Below are 22,000 nucleotides of genomic sequence, written 5' to 3' on the forward strand. Positions count from 1 at the left end.
TGGATTTTCTAATAATTGGAATTTAGCCATTAAGACCGTCTTGAAAAAATAAAAATCAGATGCAGGTGGAATGCAGGCAAAAAAAAACAAACAAACAAAAAAACGATCTGGGTCCCATTTGCCTGGTAAACCAAAAATTATGGAGGAGATTCCGATGTGATCAAGTCAAAACGGCGCAGGTCGAGTAAGGTCTAGTACCTTGTAACTCAAGAAGTGCCTGGACATTAGTCCCGTTGGCAACTTTGGTATTTCATTTGATGATGCCGGTTTGAACGTATCTTTCAAACTCATCCATGGTCTCCTGCTCTTTGAAGCGCGAGGTTGCAAATTCAGCCGGTTACTTTTTGTCTTTCGCATGTCTGGACTCCGTTTTCGAGATGTGTGAGGAGCTTGGCTATGTGAGAAAGAAGCAACAGCTATATTGTGCGTGTCCACTGCCTCTGCAGAATTGACTTTGCTGAGTGCAGAATACCGGATGGATTGATGTCTAAAAGTTTATGTGGAATAATGACAAATTAACACATTTGTCATTCATAAAATCGCTGTATGTTTTCATGGACAATTACATTATTCTGAACGTGTGTGTTCAGTTGGGAAAATTCCAGTTTTACAACAGAGAAGTAAGAAAAAGGCAAGCACATAATAAAAATGTGAAAAAGCCAGAGCAGTCAAAATCTTCATTCTGCAGCCTCAAAGTTGTTCAATTGCTGCGATGTCAAAACCGACAGCTGTGGAGAAAATAATAATTGGCATCAAGATCCATTCAGATGGATATCGTTCCACACTCATTTGGGGCAGCAGTGTAGGCGGCCTCATGCATTTCATTTCAAACCCTTCATATATGTTGGAGTGATTAAAAAAAATTTGACAAGATGCTGAAGGACATCAAATACAGCGGACGCGCAGTCTGCCGTATTTGTCCTCCAGATGTCACACTGTGGATGTCGTACCTGTTGCGTAGCAGTCGCAGCTCTTTCCTCAGCATGGGTCAATCGCTTCTGGAGGCAAAGTGACATCTCTTGATACTCTGCGAGCTGACTCTCAAACTGCGCACACATAGAAGTAGAAGAGCTACAGGTCCAATATATTATTGAACTAGGAACGGCTATTCAGAGTTGGCGGTTGGCACTCGACAATCCTCAGACAACTGGAGCAGTTTGCTCCAAAACAATAAGTCAAAATACTTGCACAAGTCAATTGGAAAGTTCCAAGTTGCAAGTTGCAATGATTGCTCAAAAGGTGTGCAACAAAATATTACTCTGAGATGAAGGAGCCGGTTTCATGAGTTTTGTTTTTTTTTTAATAATTCTGTTGAATTACGATTGAAAAGCAATTTCTCATTTTCATTGGTTCGTTGTCATTAAAGTTGAACTTATCATAACTTTTGTCAGATTCAAGTTCTGTGAGCACTGCGGGTTTTTCTTTCATTAAGAGAATACACGAGCGTGACGGCAATCAGTAATTTCAGGAAAATCCCAAACGGCCGGTCCATTCAAGGCCGACTCGAGCTTTTTTTTTTCTTTTTGTCGGCCCTAGTTCCTAATTAATTTGGAACACACACAGCTATCTTTCAACAAAACGTATGTACAGGCTACTATTCAAGAAATGCCGGCCGATTTGTTTGTGGGCCACAATGTCAATAATGTCAACACGGCTGTCTCGCCCGAGTCAGCATCAGACACAAGATAGACGCGTTTATGATTTGGCGCTATAGATCACCTGCAGATCTGCCACCTTACACAGAACGTGGAAGAGTCCATTGCGGATGAGAGCTTTTAGGCGTGTGTTGTACAAACCTCAGTCATAGTTTCTTGGTCATTTTTGAGCTGAAGTTCGAGCTCGTGTAACCACTGTTTGTGCTGATTCATCTCGGTCCTAAAATGTAGCATGACACAATTACAGGAAACAAAACTTTCGACATTCATTTTGTGCTTGAGTTTGTCAGTAATGTGGAACAAATCTGTTCCACGCGTGATAGGCTCAATAGGTGGCGAATGGCGTCACTCATTCACAAACACAATCGCTAAGATCACATTGAAATGAAGCTTGCGTGGAGTCATCCAAGTGGCACCCTTCTGGAATCAAACCAATAAATGATTCCTTCAAGCCACGTCAGTTCTTACGTGAGATGTTGAATTCTGGCTTCAAAGGCCTTGGTCATGGTTGTTGCCTCATCCTTGGAGCGTTGAATATTTTTCTGCTGTGCTGAGAGGAGGTGCATCCGCTCCGCGTTGAAGTTGCGGCTCCTCTCCTCCAGCACCATCATTTGCGCGTTTAGCGTCTGCTCCTTCAACTTGCACTCTTGCTCCATCTGCAATAACTGCGAATGAACAGCAGAAGGAGAAGGTTTCTTCTATTCAAACAGAAAAAAACGTTGCAATAGCTTTTCTTGTACTAATTGTTGGGAAATGCGGGTGGGGGCAACGTGGCAACAATTTGGATTTGTACCCCGCTAAAAAGTGGAGAAATTCTCTGCTCAACTTACAGGGTGAACCTATTTGTCAGGTGCCACTTGATTGTGCTGTTTTTTGTCGTTCCTTCAAAACGTGAACTTACCTGATTTTTGGTCTTATTTTGGATGAGCAAGGTTCGTCTCTGCATCTCATCCATCTCCCTACGGAGCTGCAAATTCTCCTGTTGGAGCTGCAGTCGCTCCTCACTGATCAGGTCATAGTCCTTCTGGGCTGCAGCCAAGCTGCTCTGCAGACGATTAATTTCCTCCTGGCTCTGCGACAGCTCCTCATTGCTGCTGTAGATGGGAGAAAAGGACAACCGCTGCGTGTGGCGAGCTTGGCGTTGTGTAGCTTGAAGGAAAAAATCAAACGGACACTCACTCAGTTTGAAACTTTTTCACTTTGCTTTGAGCGCTTTGCAGAGTGACGCTCATGTCGTCCCGTAGCCTCTCTGCATTTAGGCACTTCTGGTGAAGGGTGTTGAACTTTTCAAGGTCTTGTTCTGAGCGGTACTTTGTCACCTGAAACAAACAGGAAAATGTTACAACTTGCCTGAGCTCAAGCGCGAAACAGTTTTTTTTTTTGTTTTTAAATCTTCCAACTTCCGTTTCATGGGAAGCACCTTGTCCAGTTCCTTCTCAAGTGCTTTTTTCTCATGCTTGCACCTCTCAATCTGAGACTCTTTGATTGCGCAATCCTGGTGGAGCGAGTTACAAGAAAATAAGGACACACCAGTCTAAAGTTTCCACACCGAGTGGAACACCAGATGAGTCGTGAGCGAGAAGGATCTCGAATGGTTTTACCATTTGCAAATGGGACAGCTCCTCTACTATTTGATGGAGTTCAACGTTGCACTGCTCTCGCACATTATCTACCTGGTAAATAAACAAGTCATAGTTCGCTGTCAGATTACTGTGGCCTGACAAGACAATGCCTGCAATCAAATAATTTCTCCCATTGTGGCCAACTGATTGAGCTTTGAAAAGTGCCTTCTGCTGACACCATATTTCAGGTCCTTCTGCAAATGCTCAATATCAATCAATCAATTTTTATTAATGTTGCAATTTCCCGATATGAAAATGCAACTAAAAGTGCTGTGCAATAAAAACATCTAAAACACAACATATAAAGAAGAACCGCCCCCTCCCTCCAAACATACACGACGGGCTTCATACAATTAAGACGATTTACTGTCAATTGACAGCTAAAAACGTCCAATATACTTTTTCTATCCCCACTCGGCTGATAGTGAATGAATCAACATCTTGACATGTGTCAACTGCCATTTGTGCAGCCCATCGTGACCCGGCCCTCGAGGACCCAAGTTGGACACCGCTGGTCTAAGGCCCTGAGCCAAATCTTGGAACGAGCGGAAACATGCAGTCTTGGCTGTCGACCGATGCAGAAGTTGCATTGACAGTTACAAAAATAAGAAGATTCCCTCAAAAGGTTGCGAAACAAAATGTTACGTTGGAGAAACCAACCCAGTTTTATTATAAATCAGTGCTTCTCAATTATTTTCTGTTATGTCCTCTCCAGCAAGAAGAAAATAATTTGCGCCCCCCCCCCCCCACCACCCACTCTCCGCCACAACTATAAATAGCATTTTCGTTGCAAAACAAACCTACACCGTAGAGTCAATACTTGCTGCACACAATAGGCAAAGACAGCGCCACTGCCAACTACTGGAGTGGATGTGCAATTGCACTTTATTGGAGTACGATGGAAAAAAAGGCTTGTTTCCCAGGGTTACACGTGCCCCCCCTTTTTTTTTACGTAATACTGCACAATTTCATCCACGTGTACCTCCTTCCTGGTGCGGACAGCTGCTTCCTGAATTAACTGCTGGATGGCTTTATCTTTGTTCTCCAGATTCACTGTCTTCTGCTTCTCTCTTACGAGGCCCTGAGAGGGAAAATAAAACAACACGTTGCTTAAAAAAAGCAAAAATTATAAAAAGACATGTTGGAGACAAAGACAGAACTTAACCACATCATGTTTCGGGACCACCAAAGCCTCAGCCACATGCACACACTTGTGGACTTTGTTCACAACATCATATGTGTCCTGCTTCAGGGGAGCACAAAGGTCCAGGACGGGACCGATCTTCGTGTCCAAGGCTGCTTGTTCCTCCAAAGCATTCTCTGAGCCAGATTTTAGTCTATGCAGGTATAAAAACAAGGAACCTGTGTTAAAACTAACCACTAAATTTGTCTGTTTTGTGATTATTTAATGCAGAAGAGAGAAACTGGTCTGAGAGGTTTGCAAGCGAGGCATGTTTGTCACATGCTCACATCGCGTCTTGCTGTCTGAAGACGGACTGCAGCTGTTGGAGTTCTTTTACCTCACGACCCTGCGCATCCGTTTCGTCCCCCTCCTAAATGTTCAATAAAAAGTCAGAAATTTATACACGTTGATGAACTACAATGGAGAATATAATAATTGCAAATAACAATTCACCCGAAAGGTAAAACATTGGAATACAATAATGCGGCCAGAAATGATCAATTTTCTTGGAATGCAAACAAAGTACATTTCCCGTCCGATAAGAACAACGCACATTAGTCACCTTTCTTTTTAAATGGCGCTCAAGACATTCCAGTTGTTCCGTCATTTCATCCATTTTGTCCTGGGCAGTTCTCAAATCAGAATTAGATTTTCTGCAACAAGACACACAGCACTTTAGCACCACCTCGATTTTGTGAATGTGAACGTTCGGTTGGTCTGCATTCGAATTGACAAGTTTTGAAGCGGTGCTTTGTTCGTGATTTTTCTGAGGCGGCAGCGACCTGAGTTGGCGCTCTAGCTCCTCTATCGCTTCCTGCTGCTCTTTCTCTGTCATTTGGAGACGTTTGTTGGTCTGCATGGGACAAGAAGATGATTCCACCCAGTGTAACGGAAATGTTCTGGCAAATTATTCTTGTAGGAATTGTGGTTGGATTATTAATTGGAGAGTCGAGAGTCGATTCAAAGAAGCCACGGTTTGCCACTCATTGTCTACAAAGTCAAACGATGCACTACAACTTTTGCCAATTTCTTACCACTTGCATTTCTTGATTGATCGCTTTGAGTTCACATGTCTGCCGTGTGAATTGAACAAGCTGATTCTATGACAAAAGGAGAAATTGTTGCTTTCAATTCAAGTTCTCAAAGGCATTTGCGCTTTTTTTCTACTTCTACACAATGTCATCACAGAGCTGGTATATGAAATAAAATAAAATAAAATATAATGAACAATTGGTGCTCCTCCGCCTTCTATTTGAGGTCGCCCCACAGATGCTCAGTAGGGTTTAGGTCTGTGGACATGCTTGTTCAGCCCATTAACTTTACCCTCAGCTTCTTTAACACGTCAGTGTTTGTCTTGGAGGTCTTAAAATACTGCCCGGCGTCCTAGTTGGTGAAGGGAAGGTTTCTAGTATGTCATGGTCCATGTTGGCATTCATGGTTCCCTCAGTAAACTGCCGGCAGAACACATGCAGCCCGAGACTACACGACCAGCAACAATAAGCGATATATGTAGATACTACATATAAAATCCTAAAACAGAAAGAAGGCAATTGCTTTTTTGGACGTCGATGTAGGACCTTACACACACACACACACACACGTGTGTGTGCATCTACACATTGGCACGCACACACAAAGCAAGACTATAGCATATGGATCTTGATGGTCATTGCACCACTTGGCCTTATCTTTGATTATAGATGTATGGCATATATGCTCATGGAGTTAAACATAACGCTAAACCTTGAGCTTCTTTGTCATGGCGTCCGTCTGCTGTCCGTCAGTGAAAGCCGTGTGGTAGGGCTCCTGGAGTTGGAGCTCTTGTGGTGCTTTCTGCCACATTTCCATGGCATGCAAGCGCTCCTATTCAAATACAGAACAGATAACACAGACATAGGTGAAAGCAAAACACACTGAAAAAAATACCACTTCCAAAAATTAAGGCGGTATAATGAACTTGATAATAAAAAAAATAAATATTTTTTTTTTTAAAAAGACACTGACTGTCAAAACACTGCACTGGAAATAATAAAATGCAAAGATGATTTCATTGACAGAGACCAGTTGTCTTATAGGCATTATTTGTGAATAAATTGTTTCCACAAATTATAGCGTAGGTGGCCATGAGGATGCCACATACCAAAATAATCATAAATAGAGGCTATCCAGTTGGATACAGCTCATTTTTAATCTTCTAGTTGTAGATCAACACTGAATTGTGCAAGTTGTGTCTCTACTGTGGCCAGTGATTGCAGAATGACATATTGAACACCGTAAATAAACCAAATGTTTTATTCTTATCAATTTTGTAAAGATACATATTTAGTAAGTCATGTGTACTGACCTGTTTAAGCAGCTGTACTAGCGATTCATAGTTCTTAAGGAGTTCTTCCGCCTCCGTTTTGTTGCACCCCACTTCTGGATCTGAAGTCTTTGGGGGAAATTGAGGCTCATTGCCTACTGACTCTTTCATATGGAGCCTGTCATTGAATTATTTTATGAAGCAACACAAACAACACATTTCTACATAAGTCACCACCACCATAAATAAAACAAACATGTTTTGACAGTAAAGCTTTTGTACCTTTCATTCTCCTGAACATCGCTCTCCATCTTGACTTTGGCATCTGTTTTCAGCGCTTTTCACTAGAAATTAATCATTTATTCATTCTGGTTAGTTATGGACAACAGTGTTGTGATATATTTTGTTCCACAGCCATTATATTCATATTGTGAACCTGTGATATTGAAACATGTTAATTCATTACGGTTCCAACCAATAAGGAAGAGCAGGAAGAAAATCTAAATGAAGCAAAGACCAAACAACTAAAATGGCATAACTACAGGAAAACCAAATTAAAATGCTAGACTTGCAACCGTGTTCAATTAATTACAGCAACAATATAATTGAACGAGCATTAAAATAAGATGGAAGTTTTTTATTAAATAATTCATTTATCCAGCTGCAGCAATATTTTTTTTAGGTTCCTGAGTATGTCCATGACCTGAACATGCTTTTCGTAAAAGGTGTATTACCATTCATGCTTGAGCTGAACGGATCAAACTACAGCATATGATGCTTTAGTGTCTGCTTTTCTTGAAAACAATTATGACTAAATGCTCCGTTTTTCAAAAAATGTTTTGTTCAATTACAGATGGCAGGTTCCTACTTGCCACATAATAGTCTATCAAATCACAATGCACCTGTAAGAACTAATTCAACAACATCTTGACAATGTTAATTGACTCGATAAACACAATCCGATGCTTAAATGTCAGAAAAATTAAAAAAAATCGTTGAATCAGACCTTTAAACGGACAGGCAGGAAACAGGAAATTGACTTTCGATCAGTCTGCGCGTTTCGTTTTCACGTTGACAATTGTGAGATATCCAGTTTAATCTTTCTTTTAAATACTGCTAGTTTGTAGTCAACAGAGGTAGTTCACCTTGAACACGTCAATAAAAAAAGGTATGACGATTCCCAATCGGGTTTCAAAATATGACTCAGAATCCGAGTTGCACTTAACTTCTACCTCCCTCTCCCTCTCTCTCTCTCAACGCTACATGTCGCTCTATAAATCAAAACGTTTAAAATTACGTCATGACTTGGCACTGCTCATTAGGTCATCGTTGAGGCACATCCAGCTGTAAAATAAAGTCACGTCGCCATATAGCGTTTAAAGGCGAAGACAGGAATCGATTGCCGGTGTCGTGCCAAAGTACTTACCCCCGAAGAAATCTGTCTCCCCTGTCGCGGGAGCGCGCACGATGTTACTTCGTTTGTTGACTTCTTCAATGAATGCTAATTCTACAATATGTGATAGTCAGCCCACCTTTCGGTTGAGGTCAGCTGCGATAAGTTCCAACTCTTTAAAACTTCTAATATAAGTGGTATTGTGATTGCGGAGTGGATGTAAAGCTAACACCATTGCTAACATGTTAGCTTGATGTGATGTAAAAAAAAAAAAAAAAAAAAAAAGGAGGCCATAGTATCATCATTCACAGCTTTTCCACATTTAATGTAAACACATGTATCTGTACACTTCATTTTAAAATAAATGTTTCAATAATGTATAATTATGTAAATATACAAGTATGTAATTGTGAAACCAATTCACAACTGGAAATGCGTTTAGCAGTCACTCGGTCGTGATGAACCCGGAGTAACGTTGAGCTGATCGAATAGTGGTACAATTTCCAAGACATTTCTTGAGGGCTTAAGAAAACAACAACAAAAAAAAGTAAAGTAACAGTGATAAGTCCCTCCATGGCCTTCACAGAAGCCTTTTGCACATTATAGGTCACATATAAGGAATTGAATACCATTCCGTTACTGGCTGTCTTTCTGATACGGGCTCAGGGACAGGAAGAGTGTTTTCAGGACCGAATTTGAAGTGGCTGCTGATGAAGACGCTACAAAATGAAAAAGACAACTTGTATTACAAATCGTAATGTGTTCACAAGCCTCGAGTTCGGTCTCCTTACCAACATGAGAAGGCGTGGCAGGAAGCTGCTGATGTGTTGCCGGCTTTCTGGAAGGTGTCTCCCTGTGAGCGCTTTCTCGATTTTCCTGCTGCTTTGGATCAACTAATCTGTCATTTTCTGTGGAGGATGCTGCTTGTGGGACTCGGTGGGGGAAAGAAGTTTTACTTAGGGTGGCGTCTGACAAAAGAGCTGCTGCCTCCCCCTGCGGGTCAGAATGATTAGTTTGAGGCACGCGTGGTGGAGAGAGGAGAGCGAGAGGGGTGGCAAAAAGTTTGCACGGACTTGCGCGAGCATGGTCCGGTTCAGCAGTCTTTTTAATGGAAGAATTTTGGCATTTGATGTTAGATGACTCAGCGGGGACAGATTGACTAAAGTGACGGGAAGTTGATAAGGTCGTTGAACGCTGAGCGTCGAGAACACTGCTGGCAAAAAGGCTTTTAAATGGCGTTCTGATTGTTTTACTACATTCAGGCGCCGACAGGCTAAGACGTTGATGCTGTGTTGTTGTTCCACTAGAACGATACGCCTGTGGAGCCCCAGAAGTGAGAGCAGATTTTGCGTTTTTGGTATAGAGGCACTGCAGAGGAAGGTGATTGTTGGGTTTCCCACAAGCGGCGGTTTCCGAGGACGGGTCGACTAGCGCAGCAGGAACAGAAGCGCTTTCTTTGAACGGTGTGGAACTCTGAGGGACCGCACTAAAAGGCTGGAAATCTTTTGTCGGCCGCAACTGATGGGGCTCGACGGGTGGGGGGCGTTTTGGAGTAGTTATCAGATGAGGGGGGCTTGAAAAAAGGCTTTGGAAGCCCCCCTTGTAGGAGTTCAGCTGTTGAGCGCCGTTTCCCGAGGGCGTCATGTCTCTTGTTAGATGCTGCTCTTCTTCTTTTCGAAGACAATCAAGGGAGCTCTTATGTCTCGTGGGTCGTGTTATCATGTTTTCTGCGGACTTCTCTACTTTTAAAGTCGGAGTAGGCACTGGCGTATGGTCGCAATGACCGTCTCGGGCCACTTGGGAAGCGGTCGTCTTTCTCAGCATTTGGCAATCTTCATTTTGTGTCCGGAATGAATCTGCTGCTTTATTTGGCCTTGCTGAACTCCACTCGTCTGCGACCTCCAGCAATGGTGCAGCAGTGGTAGGTGAAGGAGCCAGCACTGCGGATTTAGATGCCCTGAGGACGACATCAACTGCGTAAGGGACTTCGCATTGGTTTGCTAAGCCGCTACAACCAGAGGAGGTGGTTGAATTTTGACTGAAGGGAGTTTTGGAGACGCCGGACGACTGAAGTCCCAACACTGCTTGAACGGAATATAAAACTGGCGTCTCGGGACAGAGGTGAGCTGACGGCGACTGGCAAACTGCTTCACATGCCGGCGTATCTTCTTGATTGATTTCCTCCACTTCTTCAACCCGACACGTTTCTTTTTGAATTGCATTTGGTTCCGCACTGTTATAAAAGTTCAACCTGAAAAAAAAAATAGAAGAGTAGTTCTTTTTACAACGGATCCACCCGCAGAATTTTGAAAGATTAAATTCGACATATTGATAAGAGTTGTAGTACTTGCGTGAACACATACTTGAAGGGCTGTACAAGTTCATCAGACCCCTTTTTTGCTTCTTGAGGGACATCAGGAAGATTGGAAAGATTGGAAACTTGTGTGACTGCTGGCTCATCGACTGTCACGGGCTGAACTGAAGACTGCTCATTTTTCTTCGCAAACTGCATGTCTAACTCTATCACCTTTAGAGAAAGAAACATGCAGCAGTTTGGAACGGACTGTAACATACAGTTGCACACACTTTGGAATGAAATTGGTCACAAAATGTGATCTGATCATCTAAGTCACAACAATGGACACCATTTTCTTTCAGCGATAGCTTGCAAACAATTATGTTGAAATGTTTTTACTGAAAACAGCATGTTAACATCAAAGTGCGGGTGGACCAAGTATAAAGTTGCTCAATTCATATATTCACTGTTTTTGAGGGAAGAAGTGGCTTCCTTGGTGTCGTCAAAATTCAAATTCTTGTAAGTTGGAGACGTTAACGTGCCAACGAATTCTGGAGGTCTTTAAATTTTTTTCACCCCCTTGCCACATTATTTTTACAGGTCGACCACGCTAAGGGGGAGCAGCAGCAGTGCTGAATAGTTTTACTATGCAATGGCGGACATCAGAACTTTGAGCAAGATTCCCCGTTTCATACATGAACGGCGAGTCGATGCGCGTGTTGGTGACGTACGTGGTGACGTTTGAAGCGGGTGTACCACGTGATTGATTCAGGAAATGATTTGCTAGGTTTGAGTGTAGTTTTGAAATATTGTTTCTAAATAAAAATGAATAAGCACTTTATTTTTCCTCCTTATTTCAGATTTTCACTTGTTGCATAAGCACAAACAGACAAAGTAACACAGAATAATTCAGGTTAAAACACTCTTCAAATAGATATTTTTTTTGTATTCAGAGCATGATTTACACGCCACCATTTTATTGCGTGCACCAAGCATGTTATATATTTCTGTCCACACGATGGCGTAGTCGAGGAAATGAATCATCTTGAAGCCCCTAAGGCAGACTGTCTATTGTTGTGACTTGTGAAAAGGATCCAATCAAAATTTATGACAAATTTAGGGACAATCCAGGTCATTCCAAATGGCTAACATACTTTTTGGTGCAAACCTGTCATTAAATGTACACACAATGTGAACAAGAAAACTTTGTATACACACCTCATTCAACAATTTCGTGGTGATGTCATTAAGTGGCTCATGAGAAAATCTACAGTCATCTCCTTTAGAGCACTTTCCTTTTTTATGGAAAAATTTGCAAGGGAATGACTGTGCACAGCCGTTAAGGAATGATCTGAAATGGAATTGAAGCAAACCAAACACTGGTTGCCTAGCCCGTGCTATGTGTTGATGAACAGTTTTTACCTGTAGCGGAGTCCTCAATGACATTATTTTGGCTACAGCAAAGGATATTGTGCATAAACGGGCATCGGTCCCCTTTCATGCAGGCTCCTTGTTGGTAATACTTGCAATTCTCTTTGATGAGATCGTTACGCGCTTCAATGTGATGCATTTGACAACTGTCCCCCTGCGGCAAGAGGAAGGGGAAAGCAGCTACTTTTCAATACATTGTGTATTTAAATATTTTTCTTTTGTGAATATAAGTTTTCAGTTCACACACACAAAAACGTCACCCACCTTAATGCACTTCCCATGAAGAAAATGTCGGCAGATAATTTGCTCATTCACCAGCACGGCGTTCTGCTCCTTGAACTGGGCTGAGAAATATTTCACGGTCTAAAAAGAGATATAATTATAAGAAGTATGCCAGTGGAATTTGAAGTGAACTAATAAAGCAAATACAAATTACAAATCTCACCTGAGTCTTATTTCTGTCCTGCACACGATATCTGGGTTCTGTTCTGCCTCCAGGTTTCCGAGATTCTTTTGTCTGACGGCTCCCCCCTTGATTTGGACGTTGTCCTTGCACCTGTTGTTGACCTTTCTGGTGCTTGGTCGGTTTTCTCGGCTGTTGCCGGTTCACACTGCAGTTTGTTTGACATTTTTGGTCACTGTTACGGACCTTATTGGCAGAGTTATGTGTTTCGACCTTGGTGAAGCCAGCCCTTTTCTTCTCATGGTCAGTGATCTGCCCAAGAAAGTCGAGAGTTTTGGAATTATCTTCTTGGGAAAATTGATCAAAATCAGTTCTGCTTGGCTGGGTCTGGTGACATTGCCTCTGTGAAAAAAACAGACAAATCATTTGTTTAAATTCTGAAAAGCCAACAGTGCAGTGAGGGTTATCACCTTACAAATTGGAAAATTCTCACAGCAAACCCAATCCAAAAAAACTCCTAAGTAAATATACTGTAAACATGATCTCGTCGCAGTTTACCCCCAAATTTACCAACTCTGTGCTAAGATGGACTTTTCCATTTAACTCAAAGATGGGATACAATTAAAGTCAGAAGTTTACATTCACAATATAAAAATACTTTTTTTCCTCAATGTCTGACCTGAAATCATATTAACCGTACTTGCTGTCCTCGGCCAGTTAGGACTACCAAAGTATTTTTATAGCGTTAATGGCAAAAGACTTGAGCACGTAAACGTTGCGTTTAAGTGCTAATGTTAAAAGTTAGTTAAAAGCTAGCTGTATGACATACCTTTTTAAGGGCACCATGTGGCTCGCCACTGCTCGCCCTCTTTTGACCTCTATTACGTCTTTGAACATTGCCAGTGTCGCCCCTAAGGAAAAAATAAGATGAGACGGGAGTAGCATTAGCGAGACTTAAAGACAATAGTATGGTATTAAAGTGCATCCTTAATTACAAAAGTTGCCGCTACTACCTACCTGTCTGCAAAAGACGGCTGATCATTAATGTTCCCACCGCTTTGAGAGAGACTCGCAAACAGGCTCGTAAAAGACATTATGACATGAAACCCAGCATTTTTTAAATCAAACTAGTATAGTTAGTCAAACGTCAAAGTACAATTCCAATTTGGTCTCGTCCCGTAAATTGTGCGTCACAAAGCTCTGCTGCGTTCGCGGTTCCTCGAAAATTTTCCATGCTCTTTAAATATGAATTAACATGGAAAAAATATTTAACCCTATCAACGTTTATTTTAGAACAATAGTAGGATGCACTGTTTTCATGGACACTAACAATATTGTTCCGATTAGGAGTCGGTTTTGCGCGTTCATGCATCACACATTCAATCGGAACCAATAATTTTGACATGCGTAAATTTTCGGGAAATACTATAAGAAAAAGATGCTTTTATATGTTCACAGGTTGAAGTGAACAAGTGATATGCATTTGAATTTTGGTGGCAATCGGTCACCGTTTCAGAAAACAGAACTGACATAAGAAATATGACAATACTTGCCTCCATGTTACGACGGAAGAAATAACAAGCGGAGCTCCAAAAGAGGGCGTTCTAATTCATCATACGTCTCATCCCAAGATGGCCCTTAAATTACTCGTCTTTCAGGAAGATGAATTTTAGTACTGATGTCATTTTTACATGACATATTTTACAAGTGCCAATGTTAAGCTCAATCACGTGTCTCTGTCAGAGCACAAAACACGAGTAGAGGTGCATATTGGAAATAACCCCAAGAGAAACAATTCCATAATGCAGCTAAGCAAATACAGGAACTGGCTAACAAATGACAAAATGTTTGTTTCACAGAGAAGTCTTTATACGATCAACTGGACAAGACTGTAAAACAGTCAGAGGGCATCCGAACACCATTAGACTGTTAAAGTGTGATTTAACGAAATCATGCTAGTTGTGTGTAAAAATCAATCGCAATCACTCCATCATGTATTATAACAAATGCTAAATATATGATAAAGCATTGTATTCATGTTTATTAGAAAGTTGCAAATAATACTAGTGTTAACTTGTTTGACCCTGCATGGACAAGCAGTCAATTTAAAAAAAAAATCAAATTAAGTCCAAATCAACCAAAAATAACTTTGGCATTCGGCCAACTCTACTTTTTGTGTTCACCCCGTTGGCCCATTAGATCCAGTATATTATTTTGTCTCTATTGTACACTGCTGGATCTGGAGCACACTTTTGACAAATTGAGAAAAGTTACCCGCAACTGAACAAGTTTGCTCTAAATTTAAGGGGACTAAATCTAATGAAATCAGACTGAGACACGGGTACAGTACGAGTGCGTGCCATTAATCACAAAGAGTGATTACAAAGTCTACAAGACAAAATCTGGACTTTGATCCTCCACATGAGGTTGCCCTGACGTCTGCATGCTCAAAGTTCAGGTCATGCAGTTTCACTCGCCAGCCCGTGAGCTTTTAGTTTATGTGTGCTGAAGTGTATGAGCTGCAGGATGACCCGCTGGGCCCTCATTGCTCCCCTCCTGCTCCTGTTCCTCCACGGTGCTGTCCCTCAAGAAACCGAGGAACCTGCCGCGGCAGCATCACCTCCATCTCCAGCATCCAACGACGCGGAGGACGAGAACGGCGAGTGGGGCCTGAACTCTCTGAGAGGCGGCTTCGAGGCTGCCAGCGGCTACTTTGACTCAATTCTGGAGTTCATGGGTGGACGAGACGGACTCTGCCAATACCGCTGCCGATATGGTAAAGTGGATTTAATCCAGCAAGTAAACATTTAACACAATATAGCTTGAGTGTTTCAGCATTGTCAGAGTTTTGCTGTTTTCAAATGAAAAACATTCAATATTTGCATTGTTTCATATAGTTTTAGGTTATTTGGTCATGCTGATCAGATAAAGACAATACTTACAGAAACGGGGAAAACCTATTTTTGTCATGTTTTAAAAAAAAAAGAAGTAGAACACTCTTTTACTGGGCCTGATGTTGTAAATTCCTTTGAATTATCAATGTTGTTATCTGGGAGGGCCACAAAACGGACTGTGACCTCACCATCAAGTGGTGATATCTGATTTCTCAACGTATGTTTGACGCCATGACATTTTTTTTTACGTGATGTTGCGTTGTGAACCGCTCAGGTAATTCTCCTCAGCCACGTCCCGGCTACCAGATGCCCGAGCCTGATGGTTGCAGCTCTTACTTCTTTGGGCTTCCTGTGCCAGAAGGGGTAAGTAAGCGCTTTACACAAGTTGAAAGCAATTAGTGAAAAATGACTTAACTCATTCATTACCAGCCGAGTAAAAAAATGGATCTTTGACGTCTTTAGCCGTCAATGAGTTAATTTAATGTGAAGAACTTTTTAACTCCACTGGTTTCCAAGACATTTTGACTTTGTAATTAATCCAACAGATTGGCTTTTTAAAGTCATTGTATTTAGTTTAAATTCAAAGTTTTGCACTCCTCCATGGCTTGTTGTAACAGCAACCTTTTTTTTTTTTGGCCCCAGATGGACATGGGCATCCCCGCCATGACCAAGTGTTGCAATCAGCTGGACATGTGTTATGACACATGTGGCTCAAACAAATACCGCTGTGACTCCAAGTTCCGCTGGTGCCTTCACAGCATCTGCACCGACCTCAAGAAGAGTCTTGGTTTTGTGTCCAAAGTTGAAGGTTGGTATCCACTCCAAATACAATTTTCTCATATTCCCAATTCTCACCTTCTTGAATTCTCCACAACTCTTTTGTATCGTAGGAAACTGACTTCCTTAAAGGGGATGCCAACCCAGAAATGTTCTTTCCAATAATATGTTCTATACAGCCCCACAAGTCCAAACACGGTATTCTGATTAATATTGCTTTTGTGGAGTTTGAATTAAGCAGCAAAACTCACCCATTTTAGGTGGATTTTGCTGCTCATTCATATCCCACAAACGCAATATGAATCAGAATACCGTGTTGGAACCTTCGACAATTGGGGGGCATACAACATGGTTATGTAAAGAACATCTTTAGGGTGACTTCCCCTTTAAAATCTGACAAGTTTGTTTGTTTTTAACTCACACAAACAGATAAGTGTGCTGCTTTTTAAAAATCAAGAAACTTGTAAATGCTTTCTATGAGTTGATCAGCAATATCTGTTTTGAGTGGAACTGAATTTAACTGTCCAAATTTTGCAATTCATGAGGATCATTCGCCACTGCCTAACAAAATAAAGATGACTAGTTTTGCAAACACGTTTAAAAACAACAAAAAATGTCTCTCTTTGTCACTTTCTCTCATCAGCATGTGAAACAGTGGCAGACACTTTATTCAACACGGTGTGGACTTTGGGCTGCAGACCTTACATGAACAGCCAGCGAGCATCATGCTACTGCCTAGGAGAAGAGAAAGATGAACTCTAACACGTATCAAAAAGTACAATATGGTGTTGCAAGAACAGTCTTGAGTAGCAATCGTGTCCTTGTTTCAAAGTATTGCTCGTCAATGATGTTTATCGCTTTTATTTATCATTTTAGGTGGTGATAACACTCATGATATGACATTCATTTTGCTTTCAATACCTTTTTGATGTGGACTGCATTGCGGTGAATTGTATACCGGTGCTGTCTAAATTACTTCTGTTAAATATATTTAACTTGTATTTCTTTTTAATAATGTTCAGCAATAAGCATTTTTTGCCTGATTGCTGATTGATGACCAGAAATTGAGCCCAGCCCAGTTAAGGAGCTGAAAGCCGTTTGTTGGGTGGCTGAGCACGCGCATTTCATATCTTCTGAACACAGCTGTTAGAATCTGCCAACAAATTAAAGAAGCAGAAGTAAACATTAAGTAAAAGAAATAAACTGACCAACTGTGTAGCTGATGGGCAGCTATGACTTCCAAAGATCAAGCTATTTTGAAAAGAGAAGTTCCTCCACGTCACTTTTGTGGCGGTATTTCCAGAGCGACATGGAGGAGGAAGCTGTTGTGTGAGGTACGTTGTCAAAAACAAGGCAAAACAACAAACCTCATTTGAACAAGTCACACTTAAGTGGAAAGCATGAAAAAAAAAAAAAAGTGTGTATTGTTGTCACAACCCTCACGTAAACACTCTCGCAAATTCCTGATGACATTCGGAATCTATGTTGAGAAAATGAACATACTGTAACTAATGTAAAATATAAAATGTTTATTTTTTTGTTAAAGGAATCATTGCATTAAAAAACAAATGCTGACCAGTCTATCCAGGTTGGGGTTCACGGTGGAACGTCACTCATCTGCACACAAAAAAAGAAAAAAAAAAAATGTGGGATTGTTTCCAATTTCAATCATTATTAGCTCATTATCCTTAACGTAACTTTGTTCTATTCAGACAACTCCAAAAGATCACGTTCTTCTGTCAATATTGACTTGACTGGTTGGACTAAAGACTTGGTCTCTGAGATCTAAAAAAATAAAATAAAAAATTAGGTGAGCACAATATAAACCATTCATAGAAATCATTTCATAGATGCATAAATATTTCCACAACAAACATGTTTGAAAACACAATTATCAGAGAAAAGAAAAAGCTGCTTCGTATAGAGAGTACGTTTCACAAAATTGTGTTTTGTGAACTGATTTTCCAAATATGACATGAAAAATGACATTTTAATTTCAATTTCTGCTCAACTTTAACAAACGACATTTGAGAAAACGGTCAGCTCACCTTTTTTTCAGAGTTGGCCTTTTTTTTTTGTGCTCGCTGTTTCTTTGACCTCTTTTTCCGACCACGTCTCTTCTTTTTTGCTTTGATGGGAATTTCACTTGCCAAATGAGCCCTCAAATTCTGCACAGATCGCCTCTGTTCCTTGATCGGTGTTTGCCTTTTGGTTTTCTCTTGCGTGACTCGCTCATTAGCACTCTGCATTTGCGCCACACACTGGCGAACTGACTGATTCGTATTGACCACGTGCAGACACCGCGGACCAGAGATGGAGCCAAATTGACCTTCGCTAGCAGACAGGTCTGGATTTGCGAGGGAAACATCTTGAAGGAAGCGGCCGTCCTGGTGTGCTGAGGAAATATCGTAGTTGGGGTGATGGGTGTCCATTGCGAAAGGAAAACTACTGGGATAGTATGGCGTGATACTGGCATTTGGAGCGCTCGGCCAATAAGAATTTGTGTAACCGCTGTGGGAGGAATGAGGCAAACTGTCATTTGGGCAATCAAACGCAACAGCAGGATCAGAGTGGGAATGAGCATAAGGGATTTCATCCAAGACGTCGGCGTTGTTGTTTTTTCCGACAGTCTCCTGTTCTTGTACGTCATCTGAAAGTGGCAATTTCTCTCGGCTTTTACTTGAGCCGCTGTATGTTAACGATGAATCTTTCTCTTGCCGCTCCTGAGAGTCCGCGGTGTGGGAGTACTGGCTGTAAGAGGGACTACCGCTTCTAGAATGCGACAATGAGGAGGACAAAGAGCTTTTCCTGTCAGATTTGGAGGACCCCTGTGTACGTACTGGACTGTGCCGCGTCGTCGTACTGCGGCTCACTGGCTGCCTTTCATTCTTTTTCCCGTACAGCCGCTCTTGAGTCCGGTCTGTTAGGTTTCTCAAGTCTTCCATTTCCAGGCTCAAGCCCAAAGACTTGACAATATATTGGAGCTGTTCATCGACCTCCACCGTTGGTTTTTCTTCTTCGGTCTTGGTTTTCTTCACGATCGTGGGAGCCTCAGATCCACTACTGGAGCTTGAAGAATGGTCTCGTTTGCCTCTGTCGTTCTGGTCGTCAGCCGACAGTGAGTGGCTTTCGCTGGAGTCCCGTTGGCAAGTGGAAAGCACCGTCTTATCTTCGTCATTCTCTGGCAGCTGGGTTCCACTGCCGCATTGAAGGCTCTCACTGCTCGGAGGCCGAGTTGACTCATCCGTCACACCGGAGTGCTGGCTGTCGAAGGGCTGCTCTTCGAAATGAAGATCTTCACTGTCATCATTGACGATCTTACTGAGCAGTTCCATGTCAACTCCCTTGTTGAGCAAGCTGAGAAAGCACTCAAAGCCTTTGTTGGCGCCGGACTCCTTCTGGATTTGTGAACTCATGTTTTGACTGGGAGGAGGTGGCGTGGCCCTTTCATGATCAGGCACCTGGGAAAAGTCCAAAACTTAATCTTAACTTCTCCATGGATCAAACAAATATCATTCTAAAACAAAAAAAAAGACCTAGAATGGATATCGAAATTCTGCAATATGCTGCAACCTACCAAATAGGCTGCATATAATTAGTTTATAAATTTATAACAGGATTCTATACTGCCTGATCTGGTTTTAGTTTCAGGTATGGGTTTGAATTTGACACAATGGGAATGATTGACTCCACTTAATGTACTCTCAGGGGATTCTTTTATACAAGATCACATTTAGCCAATCTGGTCTAAAAATGAATTCAGATCAGCGTGCATGACTGACAAATTGTAGTGGGAGCTATTTCAGAACAATTTAGCGCAAGCTACGACAATGGGAACACAACCGAAGGACCAAAACTGTATTATGGTAATTGGTGGGTATGGACCTATGATGTCGACCCGTGACAACTACCAGAATGTTCCCCCACCAGCTGTGTTTACTTCCGCTGTTTATGGCTTGTGATGTTGCATACCTTAAGATACAAATATATATTTTTCTTTTGGACGTATCTACGTCCCTCTGGATTATTTTGTTGCTTTGTAGCCTTCAAAGAAACAAAAAAAATACCAAAATTAAAAACCCGATCTTTTCTGCCCAATTCCGATCAGCTGCAAATTATGTGCTCAGGCTTAATTATTGATCATCTTTAAATCATATCAATTGAACCTTTTTTTATTATGAACAGTACATGCACTTTCATGGCCAAATAGCTATTTAAATGATTAATGTACTAACCGGGTTGTTTGATGAAAATCCGCTGGGGTCCCATAATCGATGCCTCATTAAAGCTTTGACTCGAAGCTTCAGAGGATGGTCTTCCAGCATCTCCGTGAAATGGCTTGGAGAGTCGTCACTCTCAGTAGAACACCAGTTTGTCTTGAGTGCAATTCAAAAAATTAATTTAATACATCGTTCAAACAACACTGTGTAATTACTGCTCAGTGGCCATCACATATAATTCTCACCTTTGACAGAAAGTTGACAGAATGTTGCTGCTTCAAAATCGTGGTTACCCTGTCTTTAAGGGTTGCATCTCGTGAGCCTTGTGTTGCTTGCTTCTTGATCATTTCAATTCTCCTATGGATGGTAGCTTTCTTGTCTAATATTCGCTCCTCTATATCTCGAAGCACATTCATTTTTCTGGTCAGCTCCGGATGATCGTCATCTTCCAGGGGCTCGCCATCAGAGACCCCAGCATCACGGTAAAAACTATGAGCTACGTTCACTCCCATATCATGAACGTCTCTGTGGTAAATGGATTTCCGATTCCTCTGCTGACAGAGAGACGCGTCTTCTTCCCAGCCAACCAAATCCATTCTTCAACTAAGGCCTCCTTCATGAAACGTGTTTGCGTCCTGAGATGTGGAGAGAGTTGAGGGACAACAAATAAGCAACGACCGTTTGCATGTAGAATGTTTGTTTAGTACCACTACAAAAGTTAGCTTGCATTCACACTTATTTGAAACACATATGCCTCATGGAACAACCAAGCTGCGATTTTTTTTCTTTTGTGGCATATTGGCCAACAGGCCAGTTTTGGATGCTCAACGGTTTGAGAGAGTAGCCCATCAAACATTACACCAACTGCTGTAGTAAATAGTAAAATAGCACTCATCCAGATGTTCATCATCACGGTGACCAAAGCGGTTAACAGATTCACCCATTCACTCGCACATGGATACAGCAACGGGCGATCGCTGACCTTTAAGTCCCACAGGGAGCAATTCAGGGTTCGGTGTCTTGCCCGAGGACTTCGACAGCGGACAGCAGGAGCCGGGATTCGATCCCTACGTTTCGGTCACTGGACGGTTCAATCTACCAACAATGTGACAGCCGCCCAAGTAGTACACCGTAAATTGCAATACTCATCGATCATTTTATTACTTGTGACTTCGCTTCGTAGCTTCTAGGTATATTTGACCGTTTACAAGTTAAATATCATTTTTACCGCATCACTTCGCACTCCGGTACGAAATGTGTTACCTTGGTCATATTAAAACAAAGCAGATGTTAACTGAAAAGCTGAACGGGGTGTTGATGCGCAGGACATTCATATTTGACCATCAACACAAATACATTTAAAAAAAGTCCTCCTTTGGTATTTCCGGGCCGGTTTTAGTTAGTGGCGCCCCCTTATGTGTGGAGGAAAGAATATCACATGACGCATTGAACAATTCGCATTCAGTGCAACGTCTTACAAGGTAAGGCAAACAGTCGAATATCCAAACGGATACAATATTACAAATTAAGACCATGACAAAAACATTAGCTCACATTTTCCTGCGAGAGATGTATTTGCCAATTAATAGGTTTGACAACTTTCTAAATGAGACGCTCTAATTTGCAATATTAAAAGCCCATGTCGGCTATGATTACGTATCTCCTTCATTGACTGAGTAAACTTGAATTTTTCGGCTGTACTGTAGTTTCGCACAACGGAACAAACCTCATTTTCAAAACTTTTAAAGTCTACAATAAATGGATCTGGACTGGTGCTCTGTCCAATTTTGCTCCGTTTAAAAGCAGACCCTAATTGCATATGAA

The 22,000-nt window shown here is 41.6% G+C and overlaps 4 protein-coding genes across 7 annotated transcripts; 1 reads left to right on the forward strand and 3 right to left on the reverse strand.

Annotated features, from left to right (window-relative positions):
- Window positions 1-554: 554 nt before the first annotated feature.
- Window positions 555-8,130, reverse strand: LOC148332774 (sodium channel and clathrin linker 1-like). Its single transcript, XM_088302869.1, has 16 exons — window positions 7,769-8,130; window positions 7,045-7,106; window positions 6,805-6,940; window positions 6,204-6,323; window positions 5,495-5,560; window positions 5,243-5,313; window positions 5,023-5,113; window positions 4,748-4,830; window positions 4,443-4,614; window positions 4,260-4,358; window positions 2,835-2,974; window positions 2,557-2,749; window positions 2,124-2,320; window positions 1,797-1,875; window positions 951-1,046; window positions 555-728 (listed from the first exon to the last, which is right to left on the reverse strand). The coding sequence occupies exons 2-16, from the start codon at window positions 7,071-7,073 to the stop codon at window positions 678-680; spliced, it is 1,623 nt and encodes a 540-aa protein (XP_088158995.1). The 5' UTR covers window positions 7,074-7,106; window positions 7,769-8,130; the 3' UTR covers window positions 555-677.
- A 329-nt stretch (window positions 8,131-8,459) lies between these two features.
- Window positions 8,460-14,071, reverse strand: LOC148332775 (uncharacterized). 2 transcript variants are annotated; one of them, XM_088303761.1, is made up of 10 exons: window positions 13,303-14,071; window positions 13,115-13,196; window positions 12,559-12,687; window positions 12,328-12,493; window positions 12,147-12,245; window positions 11,921-12,036; window positions 11,670-11,778; window positions 10,519-10,682; window positions 8,947-10,406; window positions 8,460-8,874 (listed from the first exon to the last, which is right to left on the reverse strand). In XM_088303761.1, exons 1-10 carry the CDS (start codon window positions 13,325-13,327, stop codon window positions 8,792-8,794), a joined length of 2,433 nt encoding a protein of 810 aa, XP_088159887.1. In that variant the 5' UTR covers window positions 13,328-14,071; the 3' UTR covers window positions 8,460-8,791. The 2 variants fall into 2 exon arrangements, with proteins under 2 accessions (XP_088159887.1, XP_088159886.1); XM_088303760.1 differs by having other exon boundaries at window positions 12,328-12,687; window positions 13,303-14,069.
- A 681-nt stretch (window positions 14,072-14,752) lies between these two features.
- Window positions 14,753-16,971, forward strand: LOC148332776 (group XIIB secretory phospholipase A2-like protein). The gene is made up of 4 exons (XM_088302597.1): window positions 14,753-15,061; window positions 15,454-15,542; window positions 15,822-15,987; window positions 16,600-16,971. Exons 1-4 carry the CDS (start codon window positions 14,800-14,802, stop codon window positions 16,716-16,718), a joined length of 636 nt encoding a protein of 211 aa, XP_088158723.1. The 5' UTR covers window positions 14,753-14,799; the 3' UTR covers window positions 16,719-16,971.
- Window positions 16,972-17,465: 494 nt separating this feature from the next.
- On the reverse strand, window positions 17,466-21,696 carry LOC148332777 (uncharacterized). 3 transcript variants are annotated; one of them, XM_088302593.1, is made up of 6 exons: window positions 21,159-21,696; window positions 20,422-20,811; window positions 20,192-20,332; window positions 18,005-19,417; window positions 17,654-17,741; window positions 17,466-17,573 (listed from the first exon to the last, which is right to left on the reverse strand). In XM_088302593.1, the coding sequence occupies exons 2-5, from the start codon at window positions 20,770-20,772 to the stop codon at window positions 17,661-17,663; spliced, it is 1,986 nt and encodes a 661-aa protein (XP_088158719.1). In that variant the 5' UTR covers window positions 20,773-20,811; window positions 21,159-21,696; the 3' UTR covers window positions 17,466-17,573; window positions 17,654-17,660. The 3 variants fall into 3 exon arrangements, with proteins under 3 accessions (XP_088158719.1, XP_088158721.1, XP_088158718.1); XM_088302595.1 differs by having other exon boundaries at window positions 17,466-17,741; window positions 21,159-21,271; window positions 21,440-21,695; XM_088302592.1 differs by having other exon boundaries at window positions 17,466-17,741; window positions 21,159-21,695.
- Window positions 21,697-22,000: the final 304 nt, after the last annotated feature.

This window comes from Idiotropiscis lumnitzeri, chromosome 8, assembly GCF_059441095.1.
Source record: "Idiotropiscis lumnitzeri isolate Australia: NSW breed Sydney's pygmy pipehorse chromosome 8, RoL_Ilum_1.0, whole genome shotgun sequence".
Taxonomy (NCBI): domain Eukaryota; kingdom Metazoa; phylum Chordata; class Actinopteri; order Syngnathiformes; family Syngnathidae; genus Idiotropiscis; species Idiotropiscis lumnitzeri.